The 20,949-nt window shown below is 40.9% G+C and overlaps 1 protein-coding gene across 1 annotated transcript in view; it reads right to left on the reverse strand.

Annotated features, from left to right (window-relative positions):
* Nucleotides 1-7,543, reverse strand: part of SANBR (SANT and BTB domain regulator of CSR) — a 66,846-nt gene extending 59,303 nt beyond the window's left edge. Inside the window, exons 1-2 of the mRNA XM_024752917.1 lie at nt 7,409-7,543; nt 2,331-2,489 (exon numbers count right to left, since the gene is read on the reverse strand). Of these exons, the coding sequence (XP_024608685.1) occupies nt 2,331-2,480 (150 nt within the window). The 5' untranslated portion in view covers nt 2,481-2,489; nt 7,409-7,543. The remainder of the gene's footprint in view (nt 1-2,330; nt 2,490-7,408) is intronic.
* Nucleotides 7,544-20,949: the final 13,406 nt, after the last annotated feature.

Here is a 20,949-nt window from a genome sequence, read left to right on the forward strand (position 1 = left end):
TAGCGGTTGAGAGTCCGCCTGCCAATGCAGGGGACACGGGTTCATGCCCCAGTCCGGGAAGATCCCACATGCCGCAGAGCGGCTAGGCCTGTGAGCCATGGCCACTGAGCCTGTGCGTCTGGAGCCTGTGCTCCACAACAGGAGAAGCCACAACAGTGAGAGGCCCGCGTACCGCGAAAAAAAAAAAAATTAACGTTACTTAAAAACAGTCTGATTCACATTTAGTTGCATTTTAGTTAAAAAAATAATTTCTTGGGAATTCCCTGGTGGTCCAGTGGTTAGGGGTCCGTGCTTCCACTACAGGGGGCACGGGTTCGATCCCTGGTCAGGGAACTGCAAGCCGCACAGTACAGCCAAAAAAAAACAAAGTTCTCAACTGAGTGAATTTGAATATACAGTGGATATTAGATGATAAGATGGAGTTATTCTTAATTTTCTTAGGTTTGATCATGGTACTGTAGTTATGCAATAATATCCTTATTTTAAGATGTATGCTACAGTCTATGAAGTATCGTGATGTCTGAAACCTACTTCTAAATGTCAAAAAAAAAAAAAGTTACATAAAGAGATCAAGCAAACACCTAGAATTGCTGACTCCAAATAAAGGATATAGGGATGCTATACTATTCTGTTAACTTTTCTGTATGTTTGAAAATATTCACAATAAAAAGTTGGAAAAATAGTCAAATTCACAGGTTTGCCTTGTTTTAAAACCTAACACGTAAAATTCCAAAAGATGAAAAAGTATAGATTAGGGAATGATAATATACACTTAATAATAAATTCCCTCATCATTTCACAAAGACCTATAACATAACCGAAGGCAAGTAATCCCTGTGGGTACTGGTTTTCTCAGCTGTAAAAGAAGAGGGTAGAATTTGGTTCATTCACTGATCCTATAGGTATTTATTGAGTGTGTATTATGGGCCAGGCAGTGGTACATATGCTTAAAACCTACTGGGTAAAATCACTAATGTCCTTTCTACTTCTAGAAATCTGAGATGACTCATCCACTTTAGGGTTCCTTTTAACAGCAAAAAATTCTGAGGTCAGTGTTTCTCCAACTAGGGTGCATAGATGAATTACGAGAAACCTAAGAGTTCCCTAGAAGAGTTTTTAGATTGTGAGTTTTGATTCTGAGGATAACATTAATAAAATCATCCAGGTCATTAGGATGACAGAATATTTCCGTGCCTATTCGCTTTTCTGTTGTAAATTAATTGAAAATTAAGTTGGTACCAAGAAATATTTTAATTGTCCACGGCTAATTTTATTTTTCTATTATTTATTTATTTATGGCTGCTTTTGGGTCTTTATTGCTGCGTGCGGGCTTTCTCTAGTTGCAGTGAGCAGGGGCTACTTTTCGTTGCGGTGTGCGGGCTTCTCACTGCGGTGGCTTCTCTTGTTGTGGAGCACGGGCTCTAGGTGCGAGGGCTCAGTAGCTGTGGCGCACGGGCTTAGTTGCTCCGCGGCATGTGGGATCTTCCCGAATCAGGGCTCGAACCCGTGTCCCCTGAATCGGCAGGCAGATGCTCAACCACCGCGCTACCAGGGAAGCCCCCACGGCTAATTTTAATAAAGGACAATGTGGAGAAGAAACCTGGTATAGAGAAGAGATGTGTTAGTGCCAAGAGAAGGCAAGTAATGTCCTGGCACAACACACAGCTTCATGGTAGAGGGTTAAAGAGAGAAAAGTGGAGAAAGAGTAAAGGCTTTGAAGGGCACATGGTAGTACAGGCTAAATGCAAAAAAATTTGTGCCACAAGAGGCTACACAAATATTTGCATTATAATCAGAAATTTAATTTCAGCAAAATACTATTACTTATCACATTAAGTAAGCTTATTAGTTTGAATTGTGTTGGTTTGAGTTTTCACTTGTCTATAAAATGTAAATTTGGTTTATGATCGTATAGGTGTGTTTATACCCAGTATTGTTAGTGCACATTTAATTTCCACTATAATAATTTAAGTCATCATTGGCAGTTTTCAAGGTTTTTTTCCTTTAAAAAGGTCTGTACATTACTCAAGTTTGAAAAGCATAGAATTAGCAATTTAATAAAACTGGATTTACAAAAATGTTATCTACCCATTCAGTTGTAAACATTTAAGATAAGGTTGAATTTAAACATACCAGGTGGGTTAATATATCATATAATTTACATAGATTATATTTAGCCAAATTGCATCGTATGTATGCATATTCAGTATTTATATGTACATATGAATATGTAAAACTCAAATATTTCTTCTTAGTATAACAGTTATTCCTTTAAATTGAGCACTTTTTCTGATCTCTTTTCAGTAGATACCTGGAAAACTGTTACTTACCTCTTTGGGTGTTAATCCAGGCAGAAGCCTTGCCACTGATTCCCAGTTGATGGTCTGGTGGATTCCAATTAATGGGTAAAGGATCATGTCCAACACCATTTGGTTGTTATTGTTTAGGAAATTGTTGTTTTCTGAATATCCATGACTCATCTTTTGGAACTAGAGACAGAGAAGACAAATAGATTTATTTGCATCTGAAATCCAAATGTTTTCAGAACATTATAAATCAGTTATAATTCATTCCTAAGAATTATCTCCTAAGAATTATCTACTACTACATAGAGGAAAGATAAAACTGACCTAAAATCAAAACAGAATATATAGCTCAAATCTCTTCAAATATAACAGCATTTGAATATTATGGATGGGTGGATAGATAGATAGAAGGATGGACAGATGGGTAAATATGTGATTAAAAAAGTATGATAGGGGCTTCCCTGGTGGCGCAGTGGTTGAGGGTCTGCCTGCCGATGCGGGGGACGCGGGTTCGTGCCCCGGTCCGGGAGGATCCCACATGCCGCGGAGCGGCTGGGCCCGTGAGCCATGGCCGCTGAGCCTGCGCGTCCGGAGCCTGTGCTCCGCAAGGGGAGAGGCCACAGCAGTGAGAGGCCCGCGTACGCAAAAAAAAAAAAAAGTATGATAAAATGTTAAGGGTAGAATATAAGTGACGGGTATACAAGTGTTCACTATAAAATTCTTTTGATTTTGCTGTATGTTTAAAATTTTTCATAATAATATGTTGAGAGAAAAAGTTGAATACAATATATCTTCCTTAAAAAAAAATCCTTATGTATGCCTGATCTGTATTGTGATTAGCAGTTCATGGATGGTAGAACTAAACTGTGAAAAAAAAAAATCTAGTTAAAAAGAATGATAATTTCATTGCAGTCCTAAGCCATATTTCCTTTATTTCTCTGTGAGTGAATGTCCATGCTATAAACAATGGAGGCTGAGTATACTTAATTTTGACTGATGTAATCAAACGAAACTTAGAATTAAGTTAATCTGACATTTTAGGGTAAGCATAATCATTGTTACTACGCATGTGATTATGAGTTATATATGGTGGGGAGAGTATATCAACAAATGTAATTAGCATTGTTTTTATATGTTTGAAACATTTTTTGGAAAGTCCTTATTCCTTATCTTCAGAAGCAATGTGACAACTGGCCTGATAAGGTTTAACCCTTACACACACCCAAACAAACACCCTGACTCTCATATATAAAAAGCCAAGGCACCTACCTCCACACACATACACACATGCACTCACACCTGCAGAGTGGAGGTTTCGCCTGCTTCTTCCTCTGGCTCCGCACCCTCTCTCCTACCATCACACATCCTCTGGTTCAATCCAGGAGACCTTGAATCAAGTAACTAAGGGTGTGTTCAAAATCTTCAGGCAACAGGATGACCAAGAAAAAAGTCTCTAGAAGGCTTTCCAAATGGATGTCGCTCAATAAACATTTAGTGAGTCCCAACTATAAGCCAAGCATTGGGGATACCATAATAAATATGGCATGGTCCCTGTCCTCAAGGAGTTTACTAGTAGAGAGTTGAGGATACAAACAGACAAACATTATTTTAATATCACTTGCTGACAGCCAAAGCAGAGGGGAGCCATCAGGGGCAGAGGAGGGACACATAATAGCTGTTGGTATTGTGGAGGAGGGTAAGGCCGCAGTACCAAAGAGAAAAAGAAGCTACCTCCTTCAACCTTAGAGAATTTTAAGAACTTATTTACTGAATATTTACTAGGAGCCTGGAGCTGGCTAAGCCTTTTATATAAGTTATTTCAATTCTCACCACAACCCTATAAGATAGATGCTTTCCCCAATTTTACAAGATGAAGAAACACATTCAGAAAAGTTAAATAATTTGTACAAGGCCACAGAACTAGTAAGAGGGAGATCAAAGACTCAAATCCAGGTAAAACTGACTCTCAAATCCATGCTCTTTCCATTATATTCTAGGAGAGTATAGGGAAGACAGCAGTTGGGAATGATGGCTTAGGGTAGAGAGAGAGTCTAAACATTTTGAAGTTAGTTATGATTCAATGAAACAATTTTGAAAGCTGTTTGTGAGGCAAGGGAGGGAGAAGGCTGTGGTATCGAAGAGAAAAAGAAGCTACTCCCTTCAAATTCAGAAAATTTTGAGAATTTATGTCGATTATATCTCAATAAAGCTGAAATTTAAAAAAAAAAAAGAATTTTAACATTTACTGAGGCCTCACCATGTGCCAGGCATTATATATGAAGTCAGAACATAAATTTACAGATGAAAATAATGACAAAGATTTACAGCTAATCATATCTATGACTTAACTGATGTTGAATCTGGGTTGGGAATATAATCTCCAAATATAAGTTGTTCCTATGGAAAAATATTATCTATTTTAGGACAAGAAGTATAAAGCAAAGATCCACTGAGAGACCAGTATAGTGGAAAAAGCAATGAACGTAGGAGTCTGAAGCTCTGGTTTGAGTTTTAACTCCACACAAGTTAGTCAAGGCAAGTCATTTGAAATTCTGCAATAAAAATTAAGTGCTGGTAATACCTCTACTTGACATCATACAAATAATCAAAGGGATTATTTTTGTGAAGGCACTTTGAAGACAATAAAAGCACCTTACAAATGTGACGCAACATAAAATAACAGTATCTACCTCCTAGGATCCTGCTAACGATTATGTGAGATGTTTAAATGTTGGAATGGGGAGTTGGAATGCAGAAGCTCTCAGTTAAGTGTTAACTATGATTAGTACTATGTAATTGTTTACATAAAATACTGATGTAGGACATCAGGTGGTAGACATCATAAAGTTATCCTACATGTTTCTGCATGAACATTAAAAAGAAACAAAGAAAAACACTAAGCACTCTAAAAATCACAGCTTCCTAGCAACCAGAGAGGTACCTTGTTGATGGGCCAGAATCGTGTTGGGTATGGACCCTGGAGCCAGACTACCCAAATTTTTGTCCTGGTTCTACCACTTAAGGTATTATCTGGTTCTGATTACGTACCTCTATGCCTCAGTTTCCTCATCTGTAAAACAAAGAAAAATAGTAGCTAGCCCACATACTTTTGAGGACATATGGACAGTACTACCTGGCACTTAGTACTACATAATGTTTGTAGTGGTAACGTTACCATTCCAAAAATCCTCAGATTAAATGGATTCAAAAAGATAAATGTGACAGATGAAAGGAGAGACAGCAACTTTCCAAGAAGTATGCTCTCAACAAAATGAGTAGAAAGTCAGATCTAGATTCTTATCTAGTTTACCATTTCCAGCAGTACAACCTATTATTTCAGTGGTCTCGGCTACAACATAGGGAAAATAATACCTACCTTTGAGGTTATTGTAAGGATTTGATAATATATATAACACACTACCTGGCATACAAAAGGTGCTCAATGAATAATTTATTATTGCTATTATTATTTTCCTATTTTGGCCATTATTGGCATAAAAATTGCCAAAAATTAGTTTAAGAATGTAAAACAATGCCTTGAGACCAGTTGAAAATAGATTTTACAGAACTTCACTGTTCTCTACTTGTGTGCCTAGCACATCATCACTTTTCATACCACGCAATTTGAGAAGTATGTTAGAGCATGGGGTATTTTATTACAATTTGTTTGGGCCTCAATAAAAATTAGTCTGAAACAGAATTCAGGGAAAGGACGTGGGTGCTGTTTTTTTACTCCGCTTCGAAAAAGATTCATTTAAAATTTCTAAAATATTTATTGTGGCCTACAATGTGCAGGCACCTGTTAGCTAATCAAATATACTGTTCATATAAAATAATTAAAACTTGTATGTGTATTTCCAATATAATACTACTCATTTATAATATATACGTTTAAGAATAATTTAAATCATCTAAATATGAAAAAAATGTTTTCTGTTAACATTTTCTTTACACAACTGAATCATATCAAGCAAGGGAAAACTACCCAGTATTAATTCCAGTTAAACGAATGTTCAAGAAAGCATCCCTTAAAGTCAGAATGTAAGTATGAAAGGTATAGCATTGATGGATAAACCTTAATAAATTCTCTGAGTAGCTGTCACAGTGCCTCCCATCCTGGTAAAGAAGTACAGACTTATTGAAAACTGCCAATAAGAAAAAGTCTGAAGCTCAAACTACACTATTACTAGATCTACGCCCATTCATGATAAAACATGAAAAAGATGTTAAATGTGAAACGTGTTATTTACCAAAAATAAAAATTCTATTTAATACTCTACACTTTTAAAGAACACACCTCATGTCCTCTCCCCCATTCCCACAATCGTAGTTTATTTAAATGTATTAATAAAACCAATGTAATTAAGACCAGAGGTCCACGACTGGCATCTGTATTTTCGTTTTCTTTTTTCAAACAGAAAAAGGGTCTTGTAGACAGAGACTTCTTCCCCTGGGTAGAGGAAGATGGGAAGCGACGGCGGCCAGTAGGTCAGGTCAAAGGCCTCTGGCATAACAGAGGGTGGGGGATAAGAGAGTTATTCCGCACTAGGGTAGAAGCCTTGTGCCCAGGCTTTCTGACCACGAATGAGAACGGAAGCAGCTGGCTTTGATCGTGAAGGGGAAAATAAAATCACAGCTGAAACCTAGAAGAATAGATCAAAGCCCTGCAAACCGTCGGCCCAGAGGCTCGCTGCGCAGCACGTCCTTGGGGCAGCCCAGACCTTCGCGGTCTCCCCGCCTCCCCCGAAGGGGCAGAAGCTCCGAGAGCTGAGCGGGTGAGGGGCGGACAAAGGCGCGGGGCGGACAGCTTAGGCGACGGAGGAGAAGATGCGGGGCAGGGACCCAGGGCTAGGCCGGGAGGCAGACGCCGGGGGTCCCTCAGCTGGTTCGCGGGCTGGACGGGCTTCGGGAACCTGGAGTAGGCACGGCTGGCGGGCTGCGGGTTGCGCGTGGGGGCGTTCGGGGAGGCACTTTGGACGAGCTGGACCCCGGCCGCCAGGGGAGGAGGCCGCAGAGGGAACCCGCTAGCTGCCAGCGGTACCGCCTCTCGCCACACTTCCCGCCCCCAACCGGCACCCGAGCCCCCTCGGCGTCCCGCTCACCTCTACGCCGGGGCGGCCCTCGCTGTGCCTCCGTCACCTGCAGAGACCGGTACCGCCCGCGCCATGAACCGGCCGCGGCGCCCTCACAAGCTACCCCCGCCCGCTAGCAGGAGACTGCAGGGTACCAGCTCCGCGGGGCGGGGAGCGCGGGGATCAAAGCCGCCAGCCAATCGTAGGCCAGCGCCTTTGCGGCGCAGCCAATGAACGACAAGCTCCGGCCGGGAGGGAGGGAGCCGAGGAGCTGCGGCGGCGACTGGCCGCTGCGCCTAGCCTTTGCCTTCCTCCTCCCCGGCCCCACCTCGCATTCACTCTAGTCGCAGTGCAGCGTGCCACCCTATCAGCGTCTTGTCTCTTAGCAACCAGATGCCCCGAGCCAGAACTTACATGATCAACTCTCAGTCCAGAAGAAAGGGGAACGTAGGGGAGATAGAAGAACTCAGATAAAAATTGGGTGAAATTGTTGGAGTCTTTGATATACCTGATTAGGTAGAATGGGAAAATTGCATGATCTGAGCGACATCAAAAGAATCTAGGGTGAAGCATTGTCTTCATCAGGAGGCATCTCTTGAAAAATGTAAATAGCTCTCAGTTACAGGTTGAGTTTTCATACATTAATATGTTCAGCCAAGTGTGTTATTGTGGTGACTACTGCTGGGAACCTAGTCAGATGTATAAAGTTTAGTCTTGTAGGGTAAATGCTACATGTCAGTGTTCCGTTTTTTAAAAAATTTATTTTATTGAAGTATAGCTTATTTACAGTGTTGTGTTTCTGCTGTACAGCAAAGTGATTCAGTTACACACATATTGTTTTTCATTATGGCAGGATATTGAATATAATTCCCTGTGCTATACAGTGGAACCTTATTGTTTATCCATTCTATATATAATAGTTTGCATCTGCTATCCCAAACTCCCAATCCACCCCACCCTCTTTTCCCCTTGGCAACCGCAAGTCTGTTCTCTGTGTCTCTGAGTCTGTTTCTGTTTCATGGATAAGTTCATTTATATCATATTTTAGATTCCACACATGAGTAGTACAATATGGTTTTTGTCTTTCTCTTTCTGACTTACTTCACTTAGTATGATAATCTCTAGGCCCATCCATGTTTCTGAAAATAGCATTATTTCGTTCTTTTTGATGATTGAGTAGTATTCCATTGTGGAATATATATATATATATATATATACACCACATCTTTATCCGTTCATCTGTCGATGGACGTTTAGGGTGTTTCCATGTCCTGGCTATTGTGAATAGTGCTGCTATGAACATAAGAGAAGCCAACTGGGCCTAAGCCATTTTGTGATCTAAGCGTGCTGTGATGCTTGCCCTTGAACATGACTCAGTAATTAATGATCTTAAGGGAACAAAAGGACGCAGGAACAAAGAAAGTGCAGTGATAAAGCAGAGTCCTAGCTCCTCCTCAAGGCATATACATAATAATTATACCTTTGAGTTCTGCAGGAGCTAAGGCCCCCATCCAGGTGAAGGATGGAATGATGATATTGACCCTCCTGACTTCAATCAAGTAAGACTTGGACTCTGTTGACCTTTGCTCCAATTTTATGCTGAATCCTCCTCTGCTCAAGCTCCTTCATGAATATGCATGTACCCTTAGCTTAAAACTTCCCCAGTTTTGCTGTTCGGGAGACACTGCTTTGGGAGATTCTTAAATTGATATACCACATGCTCAGCCTGCAAGTCCTCCATCTGTGTACGTTTGTATGTATACATACATAGTCCACACATATGTACTATGTGTGTGGCAGTTCTACGCTCAACATTGTAGAATCTTGACTGCTTACTCCTGAACAATAACTTTTCCCCTTGTCCCTCAGTACTTGTGCTAGTAACAGGTAGAGATAATTTCCCACTCTTCTAATAGGATGCTACTAGAGAACATCTCTGTTCCAACCGCACTGTTCCACCTGATCCCCTGAGCAGGTCCTTAGTCTTTAAAGACAGCTCCTGATTCAAAACTGCATCTTGATAACATGGTTATTAAGAAGTACTTATGACCTTTAACAAGAGCCCTAATTATATGCTACCTACTTTGCTTAACACAGAGTATCCTTTAGACCTCTCAACAACTCAATAAAGTAGATATTATTTTGAACTTAATAAATATTACCAAGTTTCAGTTAGAAAATGTGTTAACCATTCATATCAAGAAATTAATTTTTGCTGGCTTTAAAAATTTTCTTTCACATACAAATGGAAAAAGAGTAAAGCATTAAATGTTTAATCATTAATACAATGGTTAAGAAGTGGGGTTTTCCAATCAATTTAGTAGTTTAGTTGCCTTATCATATATGGTTGAACATACATGGATGAACAGTTTTCAAAGAATTTCAAAGAATATTGCCATCGACTATAAAAAATACATAAAACTACACTATTATAAATGTATCTGACTTTCCTTTGATGAGCCAGAAGGCACTTAGGAATCTTCCTAAATCTTAAAGCAAAAGTTTCCAAATATCTGTCTTAATTTAAGGACCTGTGAAGATCTGTGGCAAATGAGAAAAATAAGGTGAAATATACATGCTTGCTGGTTTATTAAGTTTACTAATAGAAATTATGCTTTGTTTACTTTCTGGTATTAATATCATTTCTTCATTCCTGGTTTCTCCTCATGTTCCATTGGGGATATTGAGATTCCCAGTTAATTTCAATGTAAGGATTAGTTTTTATAAAGTAAATATTAGTTTTACAAAAAAATCTCAAAGAAACAAAAACACAGATATATTGGATGTTCCACAATGTAAAATTTGAAATAACTGTTTATGAGAGTCTGGAAATTGGAGGGAACTTCTACTTTTGGCATTGTGGTTGGCTACACGTGAGACTCTCCTGATGAACAAGTAAGACTCTGCCTGGGAAACGCACATCAACACACTACTGATCTCATATGAAGTAGGGGGAGAGGCAAAATCCATCAAAACTGGTGGAAACTGCAGGCAGAAGAGAGGGGTATGAGTGTCCCGAAAAGTGGATGACCATAGCAACTTAGCTGTGAGGATTCTGAGCTTTGGCTCAGAAGTAGAGTGAGGGTGAGAGGAAATTAACTATCCCCTACAGTTACTCAAGACCTTCAAGGAAGGACTGAAATGGTCCCAAAATAATGATGCCTCTATTATACCAGCAGAGGCAAAAGTGAATCCTCTGCAGTCAAGCCTTACCCAGTTTTGGCCTGTGGAATTTACAGATTAACAAGCAGTGAATTCATAAAGGGCACCATAAATGTAAAGAGGCCAGATACTATGTGTGAGAGTCAGCACAAGCAATAAGCATTTTAGCTTCCAAGGACTGCAGATATTTGAGTTCTTGTAGACATTAACATAGCATACTTAAATAAAGGGCATAATAAATGATCAATAATAAATAGGCAGCTTGAAAAAAAAACTTCCAGATACAATTATTGAAATATAATTAATTATAATTATTTAAATTTAAAAATATAATTATGGAAATTTAAAGAAACCTCAGTGAATCAGTTAAATGGTAAATTAGAAATAGCTGAAGAGTGAACATGCAGATGCTGTATACATGAAAAATTAACCAGATTGCAGCACAGGGACAAAGAGATGAAAAATATGAAAGACAAAGATATGGAGGGTAGAATGAGGGCTAAACATATGTCTAATATGAATTCTACAGAGAACAGAAAGGAGATAATTGTAAAATTTCCAGAACTGATTAAAAGATGAATCCAAAGATCCACAGATCCTGAAATCAAATGTATGTTGAATAGAATAAATAAAATGAAGTTGCTGGGGGCAATTACAGTATCAATTCTAATTATGTCATCTAAAAAGTATGCTATCTAAATGACTTGTAGTCTTTTCTCTGGGGCTTAATTTCTAACTGAAGCTTACTAAAGCTGGCTTTAAACTAAAACTTTAAGTATGCTAGGTTATGAACATATTACTGGAGTTGAAAATCAACCAAATTTAAACTACACAAAATGTAAATGATAAAGGGCAAACAGTTTGATATTTCTATGGATTTTAATCTTAACTTATTATTGTCTATTAATAGTATAAGCCAGCAGTCCCTAACCTTTTTGGCACCAGGGACCGGTTTCATAGAAGACAATTTTTCCACGGACCGGGGTTTTGGGGGGTAGGGGAGAGAGATGGTTTCGGGATGATTCAAGCGCATTACATTTACTGTGCACTTTATTTCTATTATTATTATTACGTTGTAATATATAATGAAATAATTATACAACTCACCATAATGCAGAATCAGTGGGAGCCCTGAGCTTGTTTTCCTGCAACTAGATGGTCCCACCTGGGGGTGATGGGAGACAGTGACACACGAAGTGTGTTGCTTATGTCCAGTCTACTCTGTAATCTCGTTTTGGTTGCTGTCACTGCAGAAAACCCTGCTTCACAAAGACAGGATATTAGAAATGGAAGCAGGCTTTTCAGTGCTTTTGTGACAATCTCAGGCTATTCCGCCTTGACTTTAATCCAGAACGTATGGAAATTTGGACTTGTCTCAGACATAATTTTAAGGCCATCGTCAATTGCGATCTCAAGCAGTTGATCCTCTTCTAGCACGGACAAGGTCGATTCACCTGGCTTATTCACAAATGGGTCACGGATCCATTCCTTCCCCGTCTGGGGGTCTTTTGTGGTTGGGTAGTAATGCGCAAACTCTTTTGAAAGCTGAGATGGGTGATCATGCACCAGCTGGGAGAAAGAAGGCCCTGGCACAGTCTTTCAAAATCTCTGCTAATGTTTGAAACACGTGAAAAATCCGTGTTCACTCATTGCCCCCATAAGTCCAGTTTGGCTTTGAATGCAGCCACATTATCTGCAGACTTGAATACAGTTGTCGTCCTCCCCTGAAGTGACAGATTGAGTTCATTGAACAGGTTGAATATGTTTAGTAAGCAAGTTTTGTGACCCATTCTGTGTCACTGAAATGTGCTGCCAGTGGTGACTGTTTTTCTAAAAGAAATCTCTCGAGTGGCTCTTGTAACTCAAAAACCCTGGCCAGTGATCTATCTTTAGAAAGCCATCTCACTTCTGTGTATGGGAGAAGACGTGTGTGCTCTGGGTCCATCTCCTCACAGAGCTGCAAGAACAGACGTGAGTTAAGGGCATGTACTTTAATGTGGTTGATAAATTTAATCACATCCTGCAAAATGTTGTTAAGTTCAGGTGACATTTTTCGGCTAGCCAGCATTTCTCTATGGATGACACAGTGTGTAGACTCACATTCAGAAGCGACCTCTTTGACCTGAGTAGTGAAACCAGAAAGCTGTCTAGTTATGGCAGCTGCTCCATCCGTGCATATACCAACACAAAATGACCAGTTGTCCTGTTATGTAATCATTCAAAGACTTGAATAGTTCTGCCGCTGTGGTGTTGGTTGACAACAAAAGTGCACATAACATATCCTCATGCACATCCTCCTGAAAAATATATCGCACAAAAACAAGCACTGTTGGCTTGTCAACACTGGTAGACTTGTCAACCTGGATTGTGTACCACGTTGACTCACTAGCCCTCTCTAACAATTGTGTCTCAATATCCTCTGCTATTTCATCAATTCATGTAGTTATGGTGCTAAGCCAAAAGAGGAACACGTGCCACCTTTTGAACTGCAGCCTCTCCTAAAAGTTCACAACAAATGTCCTTAGCAGCAGGCAGAATCAACTCTTCACCAATGGTAAAGGGTTTCTTAGATTTAGCAAGGCGGTTAGCCACTAAGAATGATGCCCTCGGGACTTCCCTGGTGGCACAGTGGTTAAGAATTCACCTGCCAATGCAGGGAACACGGGTTCAATCCCTGGTCTGGGAAGATCCCTCATGCCGCAGAGCAACTAAGCTCGTGCGCCACAACTCCTGAGCCCACGTGCCACAACTACTGAAGCCCGCACACCTAGAGCCCATGCTCCACAACGAGAAGCCACTGCAATGAGAAGCCCACGCACCACAATGACGACCCAACACAGCCAAAAATTTTAAACTTAATTAAAAAAAAAAAAGAATAATCCTCTTAGTGCAGACACATTTGATGAAGTGGTGGCCTTCAATAATTGCTTCTGTTCTTTGTGGGGGTTTTTCTTTTGAAAAACTCCAAAGGCTTGTCTTTTAATGCAGGGTGCTTGGTCTCCATGTGGCGAAGCAGTTCTGAAGGTTTCATGGTTTCGTTGATCGCCAGTCGCCACATATTATACAAAGTGGGCTTGGAGAATGTGAATTACCTGTTGCAATGAACCCATAATTTAAGTACGACTCGGTATTTTCTTTTAAATGCAGATTTCGTTTTGTTGACAGTCTTAGAGTCTTCTGCTGTCTCATCACTGGGTCTTTCTCCCTTTTCAAAAAAGCTCTCCAGTGACGTTTGTTTTTTACTCATTTTGGCTAGGGTTAGCTTGTGGGCTTAACCAAAACTGACTGAGACAAGTGCACAGCATGGGAAAGAGGTGTGAATGGAAGTGGTAAATAAAATAATGGGCAGAGTTCTTCCCTGGTGGCGCAGTGGTTAAGACCCCGCCTGCCAATGCAGGGGACACAGGTTCGATCTCTGGGAAGATTCCACATGCCGTGGAGCAACTAAGCCCATGTGCCACAACTACTGAGCCTGCGTGCTGCAACTACTGAGGCCCACCTGCCTAGAGCCTGTACTCCACAACGAGAAGCCACCGCAATGAGAAGCCCGTGGACATTGTAAAGCAATTATACTCTAATAAAGATGTTTAAAAAAAAAAAGAAGCCCGTGCACTGCAACGAAGAGTAGCCCCTGCTCGCCACAACTAGAGAAAGCCTGTGTGTGCAGCAACAAAGACCCAACGCAATATTATTATTACGTTGTAATATATAATGAAATAATTATACAACTCACCATAATGCAGAATCAGTGGGAGCCCTGAGCTTGTTTTCCTGCAACTAGATGGTCCCACCTGGGGGTGATGGGAGACAGTGACACACGAAGTGTGTTGCTTATGTCCAGTCTACTCTGTAATCTCGTTTTGGTTGCTGTCACTGCAGAAAACCCTGCTTCACAAAGACAGGATGTTAGAAATGGAAGCAGGCTTTTCAGTGCTTTTGTGGCAATCTCAGGCTATTCCGCCTTGACTTTAATCCAGAACGTATGGAAATTTGGACTTGTCTCAGACATAATTTTAAGGCCATCGTCAATTGCGATCTCAAGCAGTTGATCCTCTTCTAGCACGGACAAGGTCGATTCACCTGGCTTATTCACAAATGGGTCACGGATCCATTCCTTCCCCGTCTGGGGGTCTTTTGTGGTTGGGTAGTAATGCGCAAACTCTTTTGAAAGCTGAGATGGGTGATCATGCACCAGCTGGGAGAAAGAAGGCCCTGGCACAGTCTTTCAAAATCTCTGCTAATGTTTGAAACACGTGAAAAATCCGTGTTCACTCATTGCCCCCATAAGTCCAGTTTGGCTTTGAATGCAGCCACATTATCTGCAGACTTGAATACAGTTGTCGTCCTCCCCTGAAGTGACAGATTGAGTTCATTGAACAGGTTGAATATGTTTAGTAAGCAAGTTTTGTGACCCATTCTGTGTCACTGAAATGTGCTGCCAGTGGTGACTGTTTTTCTAAAAGAAATCTCTCGAGTGGCTCTTGTAACTCAAAAACCCTGGCCAGTGATCTATCTTTAGAAAGCCATCTCACTTCTGTGTATGGGAGAAGACGTGTGTGCTCTGGGTCCATCTCCTCACAGAGCTGCAAGAACAGACGTGAGTTAAGGGCATGTACTTTAATGTGGTTGATAAATTTAATCACATCCTGCAAAATGTTGTTAAGTTCAGGTGACATTTTTCGGCTAGCCAGCATTTCTCTATGGATGACACAGTGTGTAGACTCACATTCAGAAGCGACCTCTTTGACCTGAGTAGTGAAACCAGAAAGCTGTCTAGTTATGGCAGCTGCTCCATCCGTGCATATACCAACACAAAATGACCAGTTGTCCTGTTATGTAATCATTCAAAGACTTGAATAGTTCTGCCGCTGTGGTGTTGGTTGACAACAAAAGTGCACATAACATATCCTCATGCACATCCTCCTGAAAAATATATCGCACAAAAACAAGCACTGTTGGCTTGTCAACACTGGTAGACTTGTCAACCTGGATTGTGTACCACGTTGACTCACTAGCCCTCTCTAACAATTGTGTCTCAATATCCTCTGCTATTTCATCAATTCATGTAGTTATGGTGCTAAGCCAAAAGAGGAACACGTGCCACCTTTTGAACTGCAGCCTCTCCTAAAAGTTCACAACAAATGTCCTTAGCAGCAGGCAGAATCAACTCTTCACCAATGGTAAAGGGTTTCTTAGATTTAGCAAGGCGGTTAGCCACTAAGAATGATGCCCTCGGGACTTCCCTGGTGGCACAGTGGTTAAGAATTCACCTGCCAATGCAGGGAACACGGGTTCAATCCCTGGTCTGGGAAGATCCCTCATGCCGCAGAGCAACTAAGCTCGTGCGCCACAACTCCTGAGCCCACGTGCCACAACTACTGAAGCCCGCACACCTAGAGCCCATGCTCCACAACGAGAAGCCACTGCAATGAGAAGCCCACGCACCACAATGACGACCCAACACAGCCAAAAATTTTAAACTTAATTAAAAAAAAAAAAGAATAATCCTCTTAGTGCAGACACATTTGATGAAGTGGTGGCCTTCAATAATTGCTTCTGTTCTTTGTGGGGGTTTTTCTTTTGAAAAACTCCAAAGGCTTGTCTTTTAATGCAGGGTGCTTGGTCTCCATGTGGCGAAGCAGTTCTGAAGGTTTCATGGTTTCGTTGATCGCCAGTCGCCACATATTATACAAAGTGGGCTTGGAGAATGTGAATTACCTGTTGCAATGAACCCATAATTTAAGTACGACTCGGTATTTTCTTTTAAATGCAGATTTCGTTTTGTTGACAGTCTTAGAGTCTTCTGCTGTCTCATCACTGGGTCTTTCTCCCTTTTCAAAAAAGCTCTCCAGTGACGTTTGTTTTTTACTCATTTTGGCTAGGGTTAGCTTGTGGGCTTAACCAAAACTGACTGAGACAAGTGCACAGCATGGGAAAGAGGTGTGAATGGAAGTGGTAAATAAAATAATGGGCAGAGTTCTTCCCTGGTGGCGCAGTGGTTAAGAACCCGCCTGCCAATGCAGGGGACACAGGTTCGATCTCTGGGAAGATTCCACATGCCGTGGAGCAACTAAGCCCATGTGCCACAACTACTGAGCCTGCGTGCTGCAACTACTGAGGCCCACCTGCCTAGAGCCTGTACTCCACAACGAGAAGCCACTGCAATGAGAAGCCCGTGGACATTGTAAAGCAATTATACTCTAATAAAGATGTTTAAAAAAAAAAAGAAGCCCGTGCACTGCAACGAAGAGTAGCCCCTGCTCGCCACAACTAGAGAAATCCAGAGGATGCAGCAACAAAGACCCAACGAAGCCAAAAAAAAAAAAAGGCAGGCCATGTGCGGACTAAAATTAGTGTCAGATTCTGATTTAAAGCCTGCCACCAGATGCAGCTTGTCACTTGCCACTCACTGATAGGGTTTTGATATGAGTCTGCAAGCAATTGATTGATTATGGTCTCTATGCAGTCAAAACTCTGCTAATGATAATCTGCATTTGCAGCTGCTCCCCAGCGCTAGCATCACTGACTGCCTCAGCTCCACCTCAGATCATCAGGCATTATTCTAATAAGGAGCGTGCAACCTAGATCCCTCATATGCACAGTTCGCAGTAGGGTTTGCGCTCCTATGAGAATCTAATGCCATGGCTGATCTGACAGGAGGCAGAGCTCGGGTGGTAACGTGAGCGATGGGGAGCGGCTGTAAATACAGATGAAGCTCCGATTGCTTGCTTGCTGCTGCTCACCTCCGGCTGTGCAGCCTAGTTCCTAACCCTTGGTAGAAGCAACTAAACATTGATGAATTATACATATCTAGGGAAATATTGCATACTGTAGCTAGTAGTTATGAATTTAAGCCATTAACTTACCTTGCACTGATTTTGTCATTTACCATTAACATGAGTGTTAATTTCATAACAGTCGTATATGCTCTTTTTACAGTGAAACGTTTTGACATTGAGAGTATTAGGAACAGGTAACTACTATGATTTATCCACTCATTCTTTCAATATAAATGAATGCCTAAATTTGCCAGGTACTTTCAAGTATGGGGATGCAGGAGGACACAAAGCAATATATGCTGCAAAGAAAAAAGGCAGAAGGATAAGGGAATGCAGAGGGAGAAGGAAAGGGTTGCAGTTTAAAAGAGTGACATGGATGGGCTCACTGAGAAGATGACTTTTGGGCAATGACCAGAAAGATGCAGAAGAGGGCCGTGAAGATATCTGGGAGAAAAGGGCTCCAGACACAAGAAAAGCTATGTGCAAAGCTCCTATGGAAGCATGCCTAGAATATTCAAATAACTACAAGGGGGGCAATGTGACTCCTGGGAGGAAAGTAGAAGGCAAAGAGTAGAAAGGGTCAGATAGCTTAACACCGTGTAGACCGCTATAAGGACTTTGAGTTTTTACTGAGTCAAATGTGAAGCCACTGGAGAGTTTTTAGCAGAGGAGTGTTGTATTATGACTTAGATTTTTTAAAAAAAGGATCACTCTGTTCCTGTCTTGACAACAGACTATAGGTCTGGTGAGGTAAAGGCAGAAGCAGAGCCACAAGTCGTAAGGCTATTACAATAATCTAGGCAAGCAATGATGTGGCTTAGACCAGAGAGGGGGCAGTGGAGATGCTAAGTGGCTAAATGCTGAATATATTCTAAAGTTACTACGAACAGGATTCCCTGATACATGTGGGGTATGAATGAAAAAGAGAAAGGATTCCAAAATTTTTGGCCTAAACAAAAGATGGAGTTGCCATTTAGTGACACATGGAAGAGAATGAAGGAGAAACAGGTTTTGAAGGAAACATCAGGATTTTTAAGCATACTAAACCTAAGATGCCTGGTAGATACCAAGTGGAGATAGTGAAATGGCAGGTGGATATGATTTTGGAATTCAAATAAAAGATGAGGCCTGAAGACAAAAATTTTGTAATCAAAACATATGGTATTGTAAGTCACCAGACTGGGTGAGATCATCAGGGAAGTGAGTATACAGTAGTGGTCCAAGGTCTAAACTCTGAGATCCTCCAACATTTAGAGGTAGGGAGTATGAGGAGAAACCAGCAATGAAGACTGAAAAGAAGGGTTCAGTGATATTGCAGGGAAACCAGGAGAGTATGGTGTCCTGAAAGCCAAGGGAAAAAAGATTTTCAAGCAGGAGGAAGTAATCAACCGTGCCACCTTAAGTCAAGTAGAACGAAGACTGAGAATTGGTCACTGGAAAGCAGTGTAATGGTCACTAGTGACCTCAACAAGAGTTGTTTTGATGGGGGTGGTGGTGGTGGGAAAAACCTGTTGAATTGAGTTCAACACAGAACAGGGGGAGGTATGGAGGAATGAATGGGCAGCACTATGGATAACTCTCTCGAAGGTATATAACACATGGTTGCAGAAAACCACTTTGTTTTCTAAATACAAGAGATTATTCACCTTGTTCTCCTTTCCCCTCAAAATCTCCCCCAAAATGACAAAAAAAAAAAGAATGAGAGGTATTAAACAACCAGGACAAAGCATAAAGAGAAGACAACAATGGTTTTTTTTTGTTTTTTTGGCCACACTGCGCAGCATGTGGGATCTTAGCTCCCCAACCAGGGATCAAACCTGCACCCCCTACATTGGAAGCATGGAGTCTTAACCACTGGACCACCAGGGAAGTCCCAAGAGAAGACAACAATGAGTGAGACTTTCAGAAGCAGTAAGAAAGCAAATGGATGTAAGGTAACTGACTTAGCAGAGGGGATGAAATTATACCAAAGACTGGGATTCTGACAACTAAGACTGTTTACACTGCAGAACTCCTGAAAGTCTCAGCACTTTGAAAGCATTAGGCACCACTCCTTTTAGCCAGGTACAGTACATAGAAACTAGACAAATAAAAAAGCAAGGCAATGTCAACACCAGGAAAACCAGAGAGTTACATAAGAAATAAAGAAACAATACTTACATGGTCACAATAATGCAAACATTTTCACTGACTTGACTAAAAGTTAAAATAATATTAGGAAGATGGGTAAGAAGAAGTGTGGGATGGTAGTGTAAGGTAGCCAAATCCTCCATGGCAGGGGGTGGGAAGGAGAGGGTAATAGATAACCTCTAAAGTTGGTAAGTTAAAACAGTGAGATGAGGGCTTCCCTGGTGGCGCAGTAGTGGAGAGTCCGCCTGCCGATGCTAGGGGACACAGGTTCGTGACCCGGTCCGGGAAGATCCCACATGCCGCAGAGCGGCTGGGCCCGTGAGCCATGGCCGCTGAGCCTGTGCGTCTGGAGCCTGTACTCCGCAACGGGAGAGGCCACAACAGTGAGAGGCCCGCGTACAGCCAAAAAAAAAAAAAAAAAAAGTGAGATGACCACATTATTTTGAAATAAGAAGATAGAAACAGATTAGCAAGGAGTTAAATGTGGTTGATTCTGGGATCAGGACTCTGGAGTGAGGTAGGTGACTACTTTATTTCCTTATGTGTTTTTAATCACAATTTGATTTTTTAAAACCATGTGATTATTAGTTTGATGGTTAAACATGTAACTGAATGGATAAAACATATATAGGAAGGATAAATAGTAACCTCAGACAAGTTATTTGTTCTACTAGGCAAATATTCAAAATAAAAAATTAACTGGAATAAAGAACTCCAAGTGATACCAACAAGTGAAAGAATAGGGGCAGGGAGACAATAGGAAAAGTGTCTGCAGAAAGCAGGGAGGATAGTGTGCCAACATTCTTGTGTTATCGTAAGACTCCAACATTGATAACTTTAAACGCTGGTAGAGAAAAATAATCATAATTATGGGTTAGAAGTAACCACAACGAGAATAAAAATAGAATGTACAGCTTCCAAACCTGCAGAGAAATCTGATCTATAAAAAAAAGAAACAGAAAGCATGCTAAGTACAAAACTTATAGTAAGGTAGCAAAAATATACAAAATAACAACTGATAAAACCATGAGAATATATCAACAACTGGAGATTTTTAAATATATTTCTCTTAGAAACAGCAAAGAGACCACCCCAAAAGCAAATATGAAGACAAATCTAAAATATACATTCACTTTAACATACTGTTCAATCTAACATAATTCCCTACTCCATTTTTTCACATGGAAGTATTTCTCTAGAATAACACTGGTGCCTCTTTCTCCCTCCTTCTCTCCCTATTTTACTAACAGCTTCTTAGGGAAGGAGTGATTTAGCTGATTGGTGAGTTTGGAAGGAGAAACTATACACAAGCAGTTTTCCATTCTCTCTCTACTCTCACTGGAGTTGCCTGCCTACCTACAGTTAAAGTGCTTTCTGTTCTGTTTTCCTGACCATTCTGTAAGTTTGGTGGGTCACTCTACCTGAGACTGGATAGAAAGTTTAATTTAGGGAAATATTAGCAAATCGTATGTCATACGTTCCAAACTACTTTAACACAAA

The sequence above is a fragment of the Neophocaena asiaeorientalis genome, unplaced genomic scaffold (assembly GCF_003031525.2).
Source record: "Neophocaena asiaeorientalis asiaeorientalis breed wild unplaced genomic scaffold, Neophocaena_asiaeorientalis_V1.1 scaffold100, whole genome shotgun sequence".
In the NCBI taxonomy this organism is placed as follows: domain Eukaryota; kingdom Metazoa; phylum Chordata; class Mammalia; order Artiodactyla; family Phocoenidae; genus Neophocaena; species Neophocaena asiaeorientalis.